The sequence below is a fragment of the Psammomys obesus genome, unplaced genomic scaffold (assembly GCF_907164565.1).
Source record: "Psammomys obesus unplaced genomic scaffold, mPsaObe1.curated_primary_1811, whole genome shotgun sequence".
Taxonomy (NCBI): domain Eukaryota; kingdom Metazoa; phylum Chordata; class Mammalia; order Rodentia; family Muridae; genus Psammomys; species Psammomys obesus.
In genome coordinates this window covers 2,796,047-2,813,827 of record NW_026592509.1, presented here as the reverse complement: position 1 = coordinate 2,813,827, position 17,781 = coordinate 2,796,047, and the positions used below count along the sequence as shown (strand labels likewise).

Sequence of the window (17,781 nt, the reverse complement as noted above, 5' to 3'; positions counted from 1 at the left end):
AGCTGTATAGATAACAAGAGTGCAACCAGACTGTAGCCAAGTGTATAGATAGCCAAGTATGAGTTGTGACACTATTGAATCACAAGGTCAGCTATGAACAACCACTTCTAGGAAGCAGAGTTGAAAAGTTTAAAACTTTGAACTCAATTTCCCCTTAGAAACAAAATGGAAGCTGAAGACAAAGATGGCTGAGGCTTTGTCTCAAACAGCAGGCTGCAACAGAAGGTCAGTCGCACGCCAGGGGCGATGAAGCGGTAGACTAAGACAAGTCTGTACTTCCCGAGTTAGCACAAGGAAAGAAAAACAGTGCAGTAAGAAATACCCAGTTACATTTGAACATCAGACAAAAGAAACTTTTTTTTTTTTTTTGGCATGAGAAGAATCCAACAAGTGTTTGGGACATTTTCCTACCAAGAAATAAAATGATTACCCATTTTTAAAAAATCTGAACATCAGTTTGGCCAGGAAGTCTCATTCCCCTGCACCCACAAGGACTCCCTTCAAAAGGCACCAACCAAAACTTTTACTTCTGCTTTCTCACTGACCTAGCACCTAAAGGAAAGCCCCCAACCTACAACCACCCACACCCAGGTCCCCAGGCCAGACATAGCCCTGTCCCTTCCTTCCCAGCTGGGAAGGAAGACTTGGCTGGGAAGGACCAGTTCCAAATTTCCCACAACACATGCAGTGGGCAAGTGGATGTGGGGGGAGTGGAGAGAAAGAAAAAGATCAACGGCCTCACAACTTGCCATCAGCGTCTTGCACCACTTCCCAGCGCTCAGCTTCCGCCGATATTTCCCCTTCTCTTTCACCCCAGTCAAACACCGACCAGATGGGGAAGGAGGCCTCTTTATGATGTCACTGCTGCTGCTTCTGCTGTCCTTGCTGTTGTGTGGTGAGTAGGCCAGAGGCCAGAGTGACCCAAACTGGGGCTGGGGCTGGGGTTGGGGCTGGGGCTGGGGTCGCAGGTTAAGCCTCTGTCTCCTACAGGGTCTCAACTTCAGGCGGGAGACTATGTCCTACAGGTGAAGAGAGTCGTGAAGGCACAGGAGGGTCTGTGCATTTTGGTGCCCTGCTCTTTCTCCTCCCCTGAGGCCCGCTGGTATAATGCTTTCTCAGCTTATGGCTACTGGTTCAAAGAAATCAGAAAACCATCACTTGACTTTCCAGTGGCCACAAATAATGAAAACAAATTGCTAGAACCAGGAACCCAGGGGCGATTCCAGCTCCTTGGGGATCTCCTCAAAAGGGACTGTTCCTTGCTGATCAAAGATGTGTATTGGAGAGACGCGGCAAGGTATTTCTTCCGGATAGAGAGAGGATTTGAGAAATTCAGTTTTCTGGATGGGTTCACTCTGCAAGTGGAAGGTAAGAGGTCAACATAACAGGCAGGGACTCCCTGTTTCTCCCTGGGGGAGGGGCACTGGAATATAAACTCTGATGCAAAGAAGACAGCTCCTGGGAGCAGCAGCTGGAGCCACAGCGTTGGTGCCCTCTCCCTCAGCCCTGACTCAGAAGCCAGATATCTTCATCCCTGAGATCCTGGAGCCTGGGCATCCAGTGACAGCTGTCTGCCTGTTTTCCTGGACCTCTGAGCAATGCCCAGCTCCTTCTTTCTCCTGGACGGGGGCTGCTGTCTCCACCCAAGAACCCAGACAGCAATTCTCCTATTACTCTGTGCTGAGCTTTACCGCGAGACTTGAGCACCATGACACCGAGCTCACGTGTCGGCTGGAGTTCTCTAGGAAGAACATGCAAAGGACTGTCCGACTAAGCGTGGCCTGTGAGTGTGATGTGGTATTTGGGGCTAGGTAGAGTTCGGGCGGTGGGAGGTGGAGAGTCCCCCAGCTCCACGCTCGGGAGAGTTCATGGCGGTGCGCTGGGGATGTGACTTGGCTGGTAGAGTGCTTGCCTGGCATGCACGAGGCCCTGGCTTCCATCCCCAGCACCACATAAACGAGAGGTGGTGTTGCCCATCTGTCTGCCAGCACTTGGGAGGTGAGGGCAAGAGGCTCAGGAGATCTAGGTCATCCTTGGCTGCACAGGACATATGCAGACCAGAATCTATGAGATCTTGTCTCGAAGGACAAGAGATGTCTCAGCTGATAAAGAGTTTGACACACAAGTGTGTGGAATGGACTGTGAACCCTCAGAACACACGTAAAAGCTGGTCAGGCATTGTGGCCCTACTGGCAACTTCTTCACTTTGTGGGGGGAGCGGGGTGCAGAACAAGCGGGGCCTGAGGAAAGTTAGCTGGGAAGACTGGCCACCTCACTGGCAAGCTCTGACTCAGTGGAAGACCTTGACTGGGCAAACAGTGTGGGCGGTGACCCAGGAAGACACCCTACCTCAACGCCCCACACACCAATGTGTACCCGTACACATACGCATGTTCACCACATACGTTCAAAAAGGAGGGATGCGGGCACACCATCCTGGGTGCGCCTGTGGTGTGCCCGCACCCTGGGAGGCAATGGTTGCTTCGTTTCTGGCTGCTCACTTGTCTTCCCTGGGATGGTGGCGCTTTTCTTTCGCTGAGATACTATTCCCCTCTGAAGTTGACATATAATCTTCTCCCAGATGCCCCCAGATCTCTTGCTATCAGCATTTTCCGTGACAATGTGTCAGGTACGAGGGTCTCCTGGGGTGGTGTAAGGTTGGCCCAGTCCTCTTTGAGAAATGACAAGAGGGACAGAGAAGTGGGGGCAGGCCTGAACTCTTTCTGCTGCCCCCTACCCTCTGTCCTGCTTCCTCTCCCTTTCCTTATCTCTGTCTCTCTGCCCATCTTTATCTCTATCTGTGTCTATCTATTTCTATGTCTGTATCCATCTCTATCTCTATGGCCCTCCTCTTCCTCTGTTTCTATATTTCTGTGTCTCTCTACTGCTCTCCTCATGCCTCTCTCTCTCTCTGTCACTGTCTCTGTCTCCTCTCCATGTGTGTCTCTTTAGTCGCAGAATTGCCTGGAGACACTCCACATCTGGAAGTCCAGCAAGGCCAGTCTCTGCACCTCCTCTGTACTGCTGACAGTCAGCCCCCTGCAGCACTGAGCTGGGCCCTGGAGGACCGAGTCCTCTCTTGGTCCAGCCCTGTGGGTTCCAGATCTCTGGCACTGGAGCTGCGCTGGGTAAAAGCTGCAGACACTGGACGCTACACCTGCCAAGCAGAGAACATGCTGGGGTCCCAGCAACGTACCCTGGACCTCTCTGTGTTGTGTGAGTGTGACCTAGGGAAGGCTCCTGGTCCTGAGGAGGGGAAGGAAGGGACAGGGAGGGACAGGGTTATAACACTCATCACTGTGCAGCTGTGCTGCTTGTGTGAGGGATTTGCCCACCCCTGGCCTCCATTGCTGGGAGGAGAGGAATGCTCTGCCCAGGGAGAAGGCCCTGGCCTGCCTGGAGCCAGTTCCCTGTCTTCATTGCAGATCCCCCAGAGGACCTGAGAGTAACTGTTTCCCAAGCGAACAGGACAGGTAGATAGATGGGCAAAGGGAGCTGGACATCTGGGTGGGGGATGGGAGGCGTCAATTGATGAGCCTCCTGTTGACTCTGCCTCCTGTCCTCCCCAGTGTTGCAAATCCTCAGGAATGTCACCTCCCTCGCAGTCCTGGAGGGCCAGAGCCTGTACCTAGTCTGTGTCACCTATAGCAACCCCCCGGCCAGTCTGAGCTGGGCTGGGGGGACACAGACCCTGATCCCAACGCAGTCTTCAGAGCCTGGGGTGCTGGAGCTGCCTCTGGTCCAGAGGGAACACGAAGGGGAATTCACCTGTACTGCACAGAACCCACTGGGTGCCCGGAGCATCTCCCTGAGCCTCTCTGTGCACTGTGAGTGGGGGAGGGCCACCTGGGACCTGTGATGAGGGCCGCCTGCTGACCCTTCTCCTTCCCCACAGACCCTCCGCAGATGTCTAGCCCCTCCTGCTCCTGGGAGGCTGAGGGCCTGCACTGCCGCTGCTCCTCCAGGGCCTGGCCTGCCCCCTCCCTGCGCTGGCGGCTGGGGGAGGGGCTGCTGGAGGGGAACAGCAGCAATGCCTCCTTCAAGGTCACCTCCAGCTCACTTGGGCCCTGGGTCAACAGCTCTGTGAGCCTCTTTGGGGAGGTGGGGCCCAGCCTCTGGCTCAGCTGTGAGGCCAGGAACACCCATGGGGCCCAGACCGCCTCTGTCCTACTGCTGCCTGGTAAGGACCCTTTGGGACCAGGGGACTATGGAGGGGGTATTCTCTATAGCTAAGTGGGGTCTGCAGCGGGGCTCTGTGGTTAGAGCAAAGATGCCCAGCCTAGGATGCAGACATGTCTTCTAGAAGGAAAAAGGAAGGAGCTTAAGCACAGTATGCAGTAGGACTGGAGTCCAGAGTGCCCAGTGCTGTAGGCATGGGAAATGCTCATTCTTTTGCAGATAAGGACAGTCCCTCAGCATTCTCCAAGGGAGCAGTTTTGGGCTTTGGCATTACAGCCCTCCTCGCCCTCTGCCTCATCATGATCATGTGAGTTGGAAGGAACTGATGAGGGAGCGGGGATCTGGGCCTCCCAGGAGAGGGCAGACCGAACGGTACATAGCAAGGCAGACGCCCTCTCCTCAGTGTGAAGACCCTACAGAAGAAAGGATCCCACGACAAAACCTTGAGACCCAAGCTGTCACGCGGCAGCACAGTCCTGGATTACATCAATGTGTTCCCCAAGACCAGGTCCCTGGTGAGTTGCCCACTGGGCTTTCAAAGTCAGTACTCCCTCTAATTCTGTCCCATCCCCTTCCCTAACCTCCTGCAGCTTTGCCTTAGAGACACAAAGGTGGGTAAAGCATCCAAGACCAAGTCCAAACCCTGGCTCCCTTAAGACCCTCACATCTTCCTGTTTCAAAGCCTAAGGAACAGAACAGAACCTTTCCATAGGTGGCTTCCATTTCTTCCATTATGTCACCACCAAGCACATGACTAACTACGTGTAACTACTTAATTTGTAGTTGCTGTGCTGGGGATAGAACCCAGAGCCATATGCATGCCTGGCGTACTCATCCCCTCACTGGGGGATTCTAAGCAGGTACTCTACCACTGAGCCACACTTCCAGTCTCTCTTTGGTAGATGCCAGACAAGTTCTGCACCACTGAACATTATCCTCAGCCCTACATAATAATTATTGATGTCCTTGTGAGATGGTGCATCCTACTGATTAAACATAGAACTCGAAGTCATCTGCCTGGGCTCATATGCCTTGCTCCTCCCCCTTTTTTCGTCATCACTTGGGCCTACTTCCGATACTTCCATAACTCTTTGATCATTCCAAAACATAAAGGTGAAGAAAAATCACAGCTCAAAGCACCCCGATTCCCTACTTTGGATTTCTGATGCCATCTTCAGGGACTTCACAGCAGGCAGCTTCCACCTGTGTCTTACAAGACTGACCGTGTGGTCATCACAGACAATCCTGTTCTTTTAATTTCCAATTTTAACTTTTCTTTAGTAGTGTTTGTTAAAAACTAAAAATGAGAAGAAGCAGGGGGACAAGCAGTATTCTCTGCAAGAGGTTTATTAGGGGGGTATGGAGGAAGTGGGTAGCAGGGCATGGTGGGGAAAGAGAGGGAAAGGAGGGATGGGGCGCCCCAGAGAAAGAGAAAGAGAAGAGTGTAAGAGTAAGAGTAAGAGAGAGACCACGTGTCGGATCGGCCCTTTTAAGGGACACGATAACCACGCCCTCCAGGTGTGACCACCTGGCTGGCGACATATGATGACGTCATAGGTTGTTGGGCAACCCAGAAGCAGCTTGTGTTCCAAAATACTAACATTCCTCCCTTTTTCTATAATTAAAAATGGGAGCTTGGGCTGCTTTTTATAAGGTAAGTTAAAGTATATAAATTTAGGCTCATTGGAAGCAGCTCTTGGTTGTCATGCAAGAGGTTGAGAGAGAGAAGAATTATAGCAACAAAATGGTCAGATTGCAAGGTCAAGAGTAGGGGAAGCCTCTGCCCTGGAAAATTTAGGGTAAAGGGTTGTCAATAGAGAGAGTTGCCAGCCATGCAAGGCATCAGGTAGAGACTGGGGAACACTGGGAGAACCAGGAGCCACTTGTCCTGGTCCTGAAGCACACCATTTCAGCCTTTTGTTAACAACAAGTGAATAACGGGCATAGATTCTTTTCTGGCTACGTCCTGCTGACACTGGGGACGCTGTAGGGAGGTCAAAGGCTGAAATGTTGGCCAAGTCCAGGAAGAATAGACTGCTTTGATGCTTTCCAGGGTCTGCAAGAACATCCATGGATGGGAGGGAAGGTGCAGGTCCAGCTTGTTGGAAGTCTGTGAGGTCAGAGTTGAACACCTGCAGCTTGTTGAAAGTCTGTGAGGTCAGAGCTGAACACCTGCAGCTTGTTGGAAGTCCATGAAGTCAGAGTTGAACACCTGTAGCTGCTTTGGTGCTGTTGTGGCTATAGGAAACATCTGTGTCTGGCAGGACACTGAAACACATATATAGGCAAAAGATAAAGTTGAGTAGGGAGAAAATCCTGTAGGTATACATTGAAAGGTTTGGATCGAGGAGGCTTGTACATGGGAACCTCTGTCTACCTGGAGGGACCTTTATTTACCCAATCACTGGCAATATTTAAAAAAGGCTTTGTTTTCGACCTGTCATTGAGGTGAGGTTTGGTTACAGAAGCATGTGAACTTAGAGGCCCTGGTGCCAGCTGACACTAGGTGTAGAAAGCTGAAATTCTCCAGCCTGTCTGGAGGGACGGGCATCTGGGCATCTCCCACTGGGGGCAGAGAAGTCAAGACCTTCCAGTGGCTTCCCAAGGGAAAGTGTGACTCCGAGTGCGGGTCCTGCCTGGTCAATAGCTCGTCAGCTCTTGGCCAGGGACTGGGGCACAGTGCCCAGTGAGGCACGGCCGAAGCACGATGGTTTGCCTAGCGCTAGGTCTTCCCATGAACGGGTAAGAGGGCAATCGAGTGGGGAGAGGAACCATCTGTGAGAGGGGACGTACCACCCAAGGGAGAATGTGGCCCTAAAATGGAGGTCAGCATAGAGGGTCAAACCTAGACAATTAAGGCTACGGCTGAGGGGGGTTCTTCTGTCTCAAAAGATAGTAGGAAGTTGCCAGAGCTCTGTGGTCAAGCTTCCCCCACCAAGAGAGGCGTTTATGCTGAGAAAATGGAGTGAACTCACCAATCCAGCCAGTGGTTGCATGCAGTAAACAGCAGTCTGGTAGCCAGGAAAGGAAGTCCCAAAACCAGGGAAAGGGGACTTTCCCTACCTTTTGAGATAGTACTTATCGGTAGTCCAATTGACCTGAGAGGTGGATTTAGGTGGACTTTTTGCAGCTTACAAGAATTACTTTTAAGTTTTAAGAAGGAGATAAAATTTTGACATGTTCGTATCACAATTGTACTGTGCATTGAGAAAAAGGCAGTAGACATATGTGTTAACGGCATAAGTACTTTTTAAGGTGAACTCTGAAAAGGCAAAAGCCTTTTATGAAGTAAAAGGGAAACTCACTTGATCTTAACTTTAGTATAAGCATAGACATTATGGAGGCTTGCAATCTTGAGCTTAGGACCATAGTAGTGGAATAGTGGTATAGTGGAATGTTTTTGTATCAGAGTTAGATTAATACATTAGAGTCCTATTAATAAAGGTCAAAACTCTGGACAGTCAATATAACAGTAGCATAACAACAGGAAGAAATATTAAGCCTTTTTACCTATTTAAGATACCTTAAATCACCTTAGATCTTGTAACCTTTATAACTTGCATTTACCAACCTTAAAACATTTTTTAGACCCTCAAACATTTACAAGTTGCATTACCAACCTTAAGACACATTTTTAGACTCTCGAACATGTATAACTTATGTTTACCAACCTTAAGACATCTCTCAAATATGTTTTTAGAGAGGGACCTTTGTATTTAGTTATTTACCATGAGACATAGTTGAAACTGCTATGAACATTTATTGTCCTTTTAGCTAAAGGGATGGTAAAAAGGTTTCATTTAGGCCTGTTTCTTGAGTCTGGACTGTGTCTAGGCCTGAAAATAGCAGCTCTAGGACTTAGGCTTAAGGCCTGGTTCTCCTGAATATGAAGAGAGCTGGGAAGGCATAGGTGCAGTTTTGTAGGGGCCAAAAGAAGGTTCAGATTCTCTGAAGTTAGGTGGGTAGAATCTGCCAGAAGAGGGTGCTGATAAGCAAACTTGGGTCCTCTGGAAGTGCAGCAAGCACTTTTAACTGCTGAGCCATCTCTCCAGCTCCAACCCCTGCTTTTTATTTTTTTCTTCACAGCATTCATGCTTGCCTTTATTACATCATTGTTTATGTGCTGTTTTTTCCCTTTTTTGTTCCCCCAAAGCTAGAGCCCCAGTTCCTAAGTCAGTGTCTGGCAAATGCTAGGTGTACAACTGCTTGCTGAGTTAGTAAATGAAGGATGTTTGCTATCTCCTCAGGCTCGGAATTGCAAGGCCAAGCCAGAAACTCCTTCCAGGGTCCCGCCCCTGGACGCTCAGTCCCCTAAATCAAAGAAGAACCAGGAGGAGCCACATGTAACACCTCCTGGCTGCCCAGGCCCCAGATCATCCTCTCAGGCCCCAGTCTCTGAGCATAATCCAGAGGAACTCCATTATGCTGCTCTCACCTTCTCCCGCCTCAGACTGGGGGAGACCCAGGATGCCCAGGATGCCTCTTCTGATTATGCAGAAGTCAGATTCCACTGAGGGCACCCTGGACTTTAGGACTGAGACCACCCACAGGGAAAACGGTACGTCAGTGAAGAAGGCCTCCAAAGAGCACAGCTTTTTAGTTGGACATGATAGCACAAGCCTTTGATTCTAGCACTTGGGAGGCAGAGGCAGGCAAATCTCTGTAAGTTCTAGGCCAGCCTGGTCTACAAAGCGAGTCCAGGACAGCCAGGGATGTTACACAGAGAAACCTTGTCTCAAAAATAAATCAATAAACAAACAAACAAACAAACAAATAAATAAATAAATATAGATTCTCTCCTTAAAAATAATCCTGAGCAGGAGCAGGGAGCAGGTGGGTAGATGTGCTTGTCACCAAGACCGATGAACTCTGAGACTGATCTACAGGATCCGCACGGTGGAAGGACCCTCCCACAAGCTGCTCTCTGAGTCCCCCGCCCCTCATCTGCATCACGGCTCACACACATGCACGCACATGGAAGTGACATAGACAAATGCGCAGAACAATTTACTTTAAAGATGACAGCTTTTGTTTGGGTATGCTCTAAGTGTGTCTCTCAAAGGCTCATGTGCTAGATGTGTAGCCCACTTTTTGGCAGGTGGAGGAGTGATGTGCTCTTTCAGGGATGGGACGTGGTAGAAGGTGTTAGGTCAGAGGCATTGCACAACCCTTGGAAGGTGTCAAAGCTAGTTTCAGAGTGGACTGTGGGCTTAGATTTTTCACCAAACCTACTTTAAGGTTCTTAAGCAACTTTTCCTCCCTTCCAACTCTCCTCCACCGGTAACCTTAGGTAGGAGATTAGTAGGGATTGTAAAGGGTTGTAGTCCTCTTTTATCTACATCCTGATGATTAGGGTTAGTGGGTCATTAGGGGATTACCGGACTCAGTCATCATGATACCATCACATGACAAAACTCAGCCTTCAAGGAAATCAGAAATTTCCACTTCTGTGTACCAGTTCTCAAGAGAAGTTACAAGTTTGGTAGGGTTGGTGAAGATTCTTTCCCAATCTGTAGGTAGCCAATTTCTTCTGATGACAATGTCTTTGCCTTACAGAAGCTTTTCAGTTTCATAAGGTCCCATTTATTGATTGTTGCTCTTAGAGCCTGTGCTGTTGGTGTTCTGCTCAGTAGGTTGTCTCCTGTGTCAATGAGTTCCAGGCTCTTCCCCACTTTTTCTTCTAACAGGTTTAGTGTGTCTGGTTTTATATTGAGGTCTTTGATCCACTTGGGGCTTTAGTTTTGTGCAGGATGATAAGTATGGATCTATTTGCATTTTTCTACATGTAGCCACCCAGTTAGACCAGCACCATTTGTTAAAGATGCTATCTTTTTTCCATTGAATGGTTTTGGCATCTTTGTCAAAAATCAGGTGTCCATATATGTGTGGGTTTATTTCTGGGTCTACTATTCAGTTCCATTGATCCACCATTCTGTTTCTATGCCAGTACCATGCAGAACTAAACAGAGAATTCTCGATAGAGGAATATCAAATGGCAGAGAAACACTTAAAGAAATGCTCAACGTCATTAGTCATCAGGGAAATGCAAATCAAAATGACCCTGAGATTTCACCTTACACCCATCAGAATGGCTAAGATCAAAACCTCAAGTGACAGCGCATGCTGGAGAGGTTGTGGAGAAAGGGGAACCCTCCTCCACTGCTGGTGGGAATGTAAACTTGTACAACCACTCTGGAAATCAATCTGGTCTTTCTCAGACAATTAGGAATAGCTCTTCCTCAAGATCCAACCATACCACTCCTAGGCATATATCCAAAAGCAGCTCAAGTACACAATAAGGATATTTGCTCAGCCATGTTTGTAGCAGCTTTATTTGTAACAGCCAGAAGCTGGAAACAACCAAGATGCCCCTCAACTGAGGATACAGAAAGTATGGTACATCTACACAATGGAATACTACTCAGCAATAAAAAACAATGAATTCATGAAATTTGCAGGTAAATGGTGGGAACTGGAAAAGATCATCCTAAGTGAGCTGTCCCAGAAGCAGAAAGACACACACGGTATATACTCACTCATATAGACATATAATATAGGATAAACCTACTAAAATCTGTACACCTAAAGAAACTAATCAAGAGGGAGAACTCTGGCTAAAATGCTGAATTTCCATCCAGAAAGGCAAAGAGGATGGACATCAGAAAAAGGAGAAAAGAGGGAACAAGTTAGAAGCCTGACACAGAGGGCCTCTGAAAGACTCTGCCCTGCAGACTATCAAAGCAGATGCTGATACTTATGGCCAACCTTTGAGGAGATTGCAGGGAATCTTATGAAAGAAGTGGGAGTTAGTAAGACCTGGAGGGGGCAGGAGCTCCACAAGGAGAGCAAAAGATCCAAAAAATCAGGGCACATGAGTCTTCCCTGAGACTGATAGTCCAACCAAGTAGCATGCATGGAGATAACCCAGAACCCCTGCACAGATGTAGCCCATGGCAGTTCAGTGTCCAAGTGGCCTCCATAGTAATGGGAAGAGGGACTGCCTCTGACATGAACTGATTGGCCTGCTCTTTGATCACCTCCCCCTGAGGGGGAAGCAGCCTTACCAGGCCACAGAGGAAGACAATGCAGCCACTCCTGATGAGACCTAACAGACTAGGATCAGAAGGAAGGAAAAGAAGACCTCCCCTACCAGTGGACTTGGGGAGGGGCATGCGTGGAGAAGAAGGAAGAAGGGAGGGATGGGGAGGGAGGAGGGAGGGAACTATAGGGAGGATACAAAGTAAATAAAGTGTAATTAATAAAAAAATTTAAAATAAAAAAAGCAAAAAAAATACATTTTGTATCTGAAGGTCAGAGAACAACTTAGGGAAGTCAGCTCTGTCCTTCCATCAGGTGGGACCTGAGGCTTGAACTCAGGCCTCCAACTTGGTTGCAAGTATCCTAACCTGATAAGCCATTATACTGGCCCAGGAAAGGGTTTTAACAGAAACAGGCCTGGATCTGCCATTAGCAAAATGAAGCTTTCTTGTGCTTACACATCTTGAAGGTAATGATCCCTGATGAGGAGGGGTTGAGGAGGGGTTGAGGAGGGGTTGAGGAGGGGTCCTGGCCATTCCTCAAGTTCAAGCTGGCTCTCCTGACTCCCAGCCTGGTGTTCTTTCCCACCCTGACCCATTAACACAACACTTCCGGGAGTTCTGGGTGCTAACAGCTCTCCCTCAAGTCCTAAGCCGTTATTGCAGAAGTCATGGCCTTAACACACGTATTTTGAAATAACTGACTTCTGCCCAAGTCTGTTACTCACTTTTTTTCCAAGGATAAAGAAACCTTCAAGTGTGGCTTCAGAGTTGACGCAGACTATAATAACATCTGCCATCCCTTATGCTGCTCACGGACACCCAGCCTGCTTTCCCTGCTTTCCCTGCTTTCCGGTGTCCAGCCTGAAAACGGCAGTGTTCACCCACTCCAGGGTCTACTTGAGCCTCTCCCACCACCCATGTTTATGTGTATATTTGTATATGTGTTAATGTGCGCAAGCGTGTGTGTGTGTGTGTGTGTGTGTGTGTGTGTATGTGTACGCAGTTCTAATTTTTTTTAACACTCTGCCTGGGCTGGTGACAGTTTAGCAGGTAAAAGGTACCTGCTGCCAAGCTGATGACCTGGGTTCTATCCCTGGGGTCCAAAAGATGAGAGGAAAGAATTAATTGAAATGCAGTGAATAGAATAAACAATAAAGCTTAACCCAACCCTAAATTAAAAGCTTAAACCCAACTCAAATTCCAGTTTCTCTCCCACAGCCAACTCTGGTTCACCCTGGTACCTGACCTAGAAGTGGTAGATCAGTTGACTTGAGAGAACTTTTTATTTATCTCATCCCCGCTTTTGAGCCTTGTCTGAAAAGTCTTGGGGATACAATGACTGCTAATGGGACAAGTGATTCTTGACCTAAATGGCCATAACTGTGGCCTTTCTTGGCTCAAGCTGCATGGTGAGTATCCAAAAATGGGCTTTCCTTGGGGCAAAAGCAGGAGGGCGGGTGCAGCAGAATGCCACCTGTAGCGGTCTTTTTCTTAACTCTACTTTATTTGGGGTGTTTAGGCCTCTACCTCCCTTCCACCAACACCCAAACCTTAAGTAGGAGAGAGAAAAGGTTAGTGGGTAGAGAGACCCCAACTCCTTTACTTCCTCTGGCTGTTGAGGGTCAAGGGGTTCTTTTAGGTCTTTATACCAATCTCCCTCAACCCAGACACAGCCAGAAGTCTCCTCCACACTGCTACACCCTGAAGCATTTCTCTCCGTGTGTCTGCTCCAAACCGCTACACTGTCTCTGGGTCTCTGGTCTCTGGTCTCTCCAAACTTTTCCATGCCACACGCCAACACTGAATGCCACACTGAATGCCACCACATGGTTTCTTTCTTGACTGCATATTTACACTCTCAGGGTCCTAGACCAGGCCCCTCTCTGTGCTGCTCGAGGAAGGCAGTTGCCAGCTGCCAAAGGTGATGCCCAGCACGTGACAATTACCAGCTGTGGCCAAACTATAGCCCAACTAAAATCCCACACTTGGGATTAAAACAAAAGCATATTTACATAACATAACTGAGTTTACAAAGAAACCAAAACTTCCATTACAGACATGGTTGGCCACAAAGAAATTTTCTCAATTTTTTGTCTTGGGGGGTATAGATAAGGATTTATTCACTGACTTTATGGCTAGGAGTGTTTTGCCTACATATCTGTAAGTGTACTATGTACAGGCCTGCTGCATGGGGTGCTCAGAAGAGACCACCAGATCCCCAAACCTGGAGTTACAGGTGGTTGTGAGCTGTCAGGTGGGTGCGGGGAACTGAACCCAGGCTCTTTGGAAGAGCAGCCAGTGCTCTTAAGCACTGAGCCATCTCTTCAGCCCCTCAATAGAGGGGCGTGGGCACTAAAGTTAAAAGACCCAAACGGAAAGATGAACTACCTGAGGGCACGGGTAGTCTCCAAGAGGTAGTCACCAATTCTTTTGTCTCTTGACAAGAGAACAAGGGCCTCTTGATAGGCATGATGGTGCTCGTCTTTAAAGCAGCACTTGAGAGGCAGAGGCAGGTGGATTTCTTTGAGTGTGAGGCCAGCCTGATCTACATAGTGAGTTTGAGGGACCCTACAACAAAGGAGTAGAACTTGTCCAGTCCCACCACTGTATGATAACACATAGCTCCTCGGTGTGTGTGTGGAACTCAGCTTAGTTAGAGGGGAGCGCTTGCCTAGCATGCAGGAAGCCACCAGCATCGCAGAAAGAGGCCATGGCGGCTCACTCTTGTAAGGAGGATGGGGAGGATAAGGTCATCCTCTGCTACATAGCAAATTTGAGGCCAGCCTGAGCTACATGAGGCTCTGTTACAGGTAGCACAGCTTTTAGTCCCTTTAATCTGAGCACTTGAGAGCCATGTCTCTGTGAACTTGAGCCCAGACTGTTTTACGTAGCGAGTCCCAGGCCCATCGGGGGTTACCATGGTGAGACTCTGTCTCAAAACAAAACAACCCAAAAAATTTCAATCCACAAAGTAAGTAAGCGAATAAACACACCCAAGCCTAGTCTTGCCTTCACACTCAGCCCAAACCCTTTACCCGCCTTTTCTACCTAACACGGGTCCACACTGGTACCTTGCCAGATGTTGAGCCTTTTGGCCGCTGGCAGAACAGTGAGGGGTAACTTTCTGCCTTTTATAAGTCACACAGCTTGTGGCACTCTCTTATGGCTGTAAGAACAGCTTCTGAAGCAGGAGAATGCGACAGTGGTCGCATTCCCATCCCACTCTGAAAAGAAATGAAGAGAAAAATGAGGACTTGGGAACCCAGGTGAACCGGCAAGGCTCCCACACCTGCACCGATGGCTTCAGCCTCTAGAGGGCAGCACAGCATACGTAGCTGTGCAGCAACAGCCTCCCACCCCAGAGAAGGTACTTCCTGGGGCCAGTACCCACCGGCACCCACCTTATCATCCCCCTACCTCCCCCGATGCCCTGACACAAAATCTAGAGTTGCCGAGCATTCTCCATCCTGAATGTCAAAGGGTGCCGCTTCCTCTACTATCCCAGATACTGCCGATCTGACCTGTCATCTGAGCTGCCCGTGTGTTTGTCTGTGCATCCGTGAGTGTTTGGGGAGGGGTGTATCTGTGTGTCTGTCTCTGAGTGAGTGTGTGTGTGCGTGTGTTTGATCTCCAGGTTGAAAGACAAACAATAAAGGCCTTCAAGATGGTTAGTGGGTAAGAGCACATCCTGCCGAGCCTGGTGACTTGAGTCCCCAGGACCCACCACGGTGGAAGGAGAGCACCAGTGACCACAGTTGGTCTCTGACAGGTGGGTTCCTAGGGGGTGATGGCAGCCTGCCCACTTGACTAGTGAGGAACCTGTCTCAAAACAGGTGTATGGGGTTTGAAGAATGATATCCTTTAACCCCCACACGTATGTGCGTACACATACATGCACAGAGACAAATATAGATGCCCATGCCCAGAACACACCGCAAGCAGCTTACTGAGGCCTCTCTACACTACTGCTTCCCAACAGTGTGAGGCCTTAAAAGCTAGAAGGGAAGTAATTTGGCTGAGGGGCCGCAGCCCTGCAGAGCAATGAAAGGAGAGACCTCACTTTAGCAGGTTGGAGGTCACCCCACGATCAGCACGTCCTCCCCAGGGCCTTCCTCTCTGCTGATTTCTAAACCACTGTGACCTTCACAGTGACTTAGAGCTAATTGCACTGCCTCCTCTTACAGGGACAGAACAAAAGAGAAATTGGAGTTTGCAGCAGACTCCAGAGCTTTCTTACTGGCTTACTTACCCAGATTAGGGACTGGGTGCAACACACTTCCTAGGTACAAGGAGGTACGGCCTTCATCTACTAGGTAGACTGAAGGTCACAAAGCAAGTCAGAGATCAAAGGTAACAGAATCCACCCCTAGGAAGCCTAAGTTTATCATGACTGAGGGTCCCCAGTCTAAAACTCAGAGCAATTCCTAAGAACATCCTGAGGAAACGGCAGAACTACAGAGAGAGCCACAAGCATCTAGGCCTACATCTCTGGGTCTGAGGAAGAGGCTGGGGTCTGCACTCCTTGGCCTTGGGGAGGAGGCTGTGTCTGAACCTCTGGGTCTAAGTGAGAAGGATGAGGATCTGAAGGAGGGGGCTAGATCCTGGGCCGCTGGGTCTGAAGAAAGAAGGCTGCGGCTGGACCTCTGAGTCTGAGGGAGGTGGCCTGTGGTCTAGAACCATAGGTCCAAGCTCCGAGTTGGGATTACAGAGCCCTTAGGTCCTCGCGTGCTCCCTGGATCTGAATTGCCGCTGGCTTCTGTCTAGGTGGGCGGCTACTCCGGGCTGCCCAATGGCAGCTCCTTGCATTCCGGTAGCCACGCCCAGAGCTACATGCTTTTTACCTATAGGCCCTGCCCTGTTTCTTTTGCCCCTCCCTTTTCTGTTAAAGCTCCGGAAGGATCTAGAAAAGACTTCAGACACGGCTGAGAAGATGGACAAGCCAAAAGATGAGGCTTTGTGTAATGGGTGAGTGAGATAAAAAAAAAAAAAAAACCTTCTAGGAAAGAGCCTTGCAAAGAAGAGGGGACAGACAACTTTAGCGCAAGGAGTGTCTTGACCTGAGCATACTGTTTAAAAACCAAACAGACTCAGGTATTAAGACCTAGGAACTCTCCAGGACTCTGGTGGCCAACTGTTGAGCAAGATACTTCTGGATATGCGGGCAAAGGGAACAGAAGTTCAAGGTCACCCTCAGCTACAGAGCAGTGTATGAGACTAGCCTGGCTCCTTGAGACCTTGTCTCAAATAAGTAAAATAATTAATTACACAGTTAGGCCTTAGACAGAGCAGCTGGGAATTGGAACTGACGTGTTGGGTCCTGGAACTAATGAGAAATGAGACAGTGGGTGGAGGGAGTCCCAGGGGCTGTGTCCCGTGGAGGCGGTGCAGTTGGTGATGTACTGACCGGCCTTATTATCTTCCTAGGGACAGCTCTTCTCTGCCGTTAGCTGGGACTGAGGCATGGCCTGCTTCAGCCGCCCCAGCCCTACCACCCTCGCTCCTGAGCACCCTAGACCCAGCCCACCTAGGGCTCCCAGAGCAACTGGCCTCTGTCACTGTCCCCATCCGCCTGGACACTCTGTCCTACCTCCTACACAGTGCCCTGCTGGGGACCTACAACCTCCAGCAGTCCTTACCCCCTTGCTCTTGCTCCGCCCAGCCATGCCACGTCGGGCCAGACACAGTCAGGAGGCCACCCCGGAGATCAGGCCAGGCCCGCGGGGGCTGGGAGGTTCGGCACAGGCCTTCCCGGGGCCGGGGCAGGGCCCAAGGGCAGCCACGATGGGGGCCCGGGAGAGCTGAAGAGCCGGAGAAGAGCATGGCAGGGCCCCCTGGGGCTGGCCCCACGACCCTGCCAGTGACACCACCATCCCAGGATGGGCAGAAGGAAGCTGGAGGACTGGAGCCACTCTTGCCCCCAGCGCCTGTTTCTGAAGACTGGGAGACAGACTACTAAGGACCCTGAAGAGCACCCAGTCACCTCGGGGTATTCCCAGAGCCCCGTGTTCTTAATCCTTCAGATGTACCCCAAGAAATACCATCTCTACCTTCTCCCCAGCCCCCAAACCACAACCTCTAACAGCCTCCTGAAGATCATCTGGTAAAGCCTGAACCTGACTTAATGACTTAACATCCCGAATAAGAAAACTCCCGCACCCAAACTCACAGCATCCCAGCGCCTGCTCCTATCCGAGCTTTTTCTCAGTGTTCTCACAGCCGCCCCAATCCCGTTTCCAGACCCAAAAGCATTTCCTCATTTCCTCTCTCCATTGCACAATCAACCCATCTTCACCAACCTCCCCCTACTCTGTTCTTGGCCTTCAACCCAAACCCATGTTCATTCCTAATTTGTTTATTTGCTGGTTTTATTTTCCATACTAGCCTCCGGAATGCTAGTCAAACTCTGAAGTAAACGGCAGTCCTCTTTTATTTTTATACTGAGAAAGGGTCTTGCCAAATGTCCAAGCTGGCCTTGAACTTGCGACCCTCCTGCCTCAGTTTTCCAAGCATCTGCAACTAAAGGTCTGGGCCACACAGTCTCCCATTATTCCCAATCTGTTTT

The 17,781-nt window shown here is 49.5% G+C and overlaps 2 protein-coding genes across 3 annotated transcripts; both read left to right on the top strand.

Moving 5' to 3' along the window:
* Window positions 1-637: 637 nt before the first annotated feature.
* On the top strand, window positions 638-8,951 carry Siglec10 (sialic acid binding Ig like lectin 10). 2 transcript variants are annotated; one of them, XM_055613384.1, is made up of 11 exons: window positions 638-895; window positions 991-1,368; window positions 1,505-1,783; window positions 2,582-2,629; window positions 2,953-3,216; window positions 3,426-3,473; window positions 3,570-3,827; window positions 3,896-4,180; window positions 4,399-4,486; window positions 4,583-4,694; window positions 8,427-8,951. In XM_055613384.1, exons 1-11 carry the CDS (start codon window positions 700-702, stop codon window positions 8,691-8,693), a joined length of 2,223 nt encoding a protein of 740 aa, XP_055469359.1. In that variant the 5' UTR covers window positions 638-699; the 3' UTR covers window positions 8,694-8,951. The 2 variants fall into 2 exon arrangements, with proteins under 2 accessions (XP_055469359.1, XP_055469360.1); XM_055613385.1 differs by lacking the exon at window positions 3,896-4,180.
* A 7,060-nt stretch (window positions 8,952-16,011) lies between these two features.
* Window positions 16,012-17,175, top strand: CUNH19orf84 (chromosome unknown C19orf84 homolog). The gene is made up of 2 exons (XM_055613387.1): window positions 16,012-16,184; window positions 16,644-17,175. The coding sequence occupies exons 1-2, from the start codon at window positions 16,150-16,152 to the stop codon at window positions 17,173-17,175; spliced, it is 567 nt and encodes a 188-aa protein (XP_055469362.1). The 5' UTR covers window positions 16,012-16,149.
* Window positions 17,176-17,781: the final 606 nt, after the last annotated feature.

What these genes read in the sequence shown, in the direction of transcription:
- Siglec10 (XM_055613384.1), top strand. Translation starts at nt 700, where the DNA reads ATGTGGGGGGAGTGGAGAGAAAGAAAAAGATCAACGGCCTCACAACTT. An exon ending in GTTCACTCTGCAAGTGGAAG is followed by an intron (nt 1,369 to 1,504) that starts GTAAGAGGTCAA and finishes CCTCTCCCTCAG; the next exon opens with CCCTGACTCAGAAGCCAGAT. An exon ending in TTTCCGTGACAATGTGTCAG is followed by an intron (nt 2,630 to 2,952) that starts GTACGAGGGTCT and finishes GTGTCTCTTTAG; the next exon opens with TCGCAGAATTGCCTGGAGAC.
- CUNH19orf84 (XM_055613387.1), top strand. Translation starts at nt 16,150, where the DNA reads ATGGACAAGCCAAAAGATGAGGCTTTGTGTAATGG. An exon ending in GATGAGGCTTTGTGTAATGG is followed by an intron (nt 16,185 to 16,643) that starts GTGAGTGAGATA and finishes TTATCTTCCTAG; the next exon opens with GGACAGCTCTTCTCTGCCGT.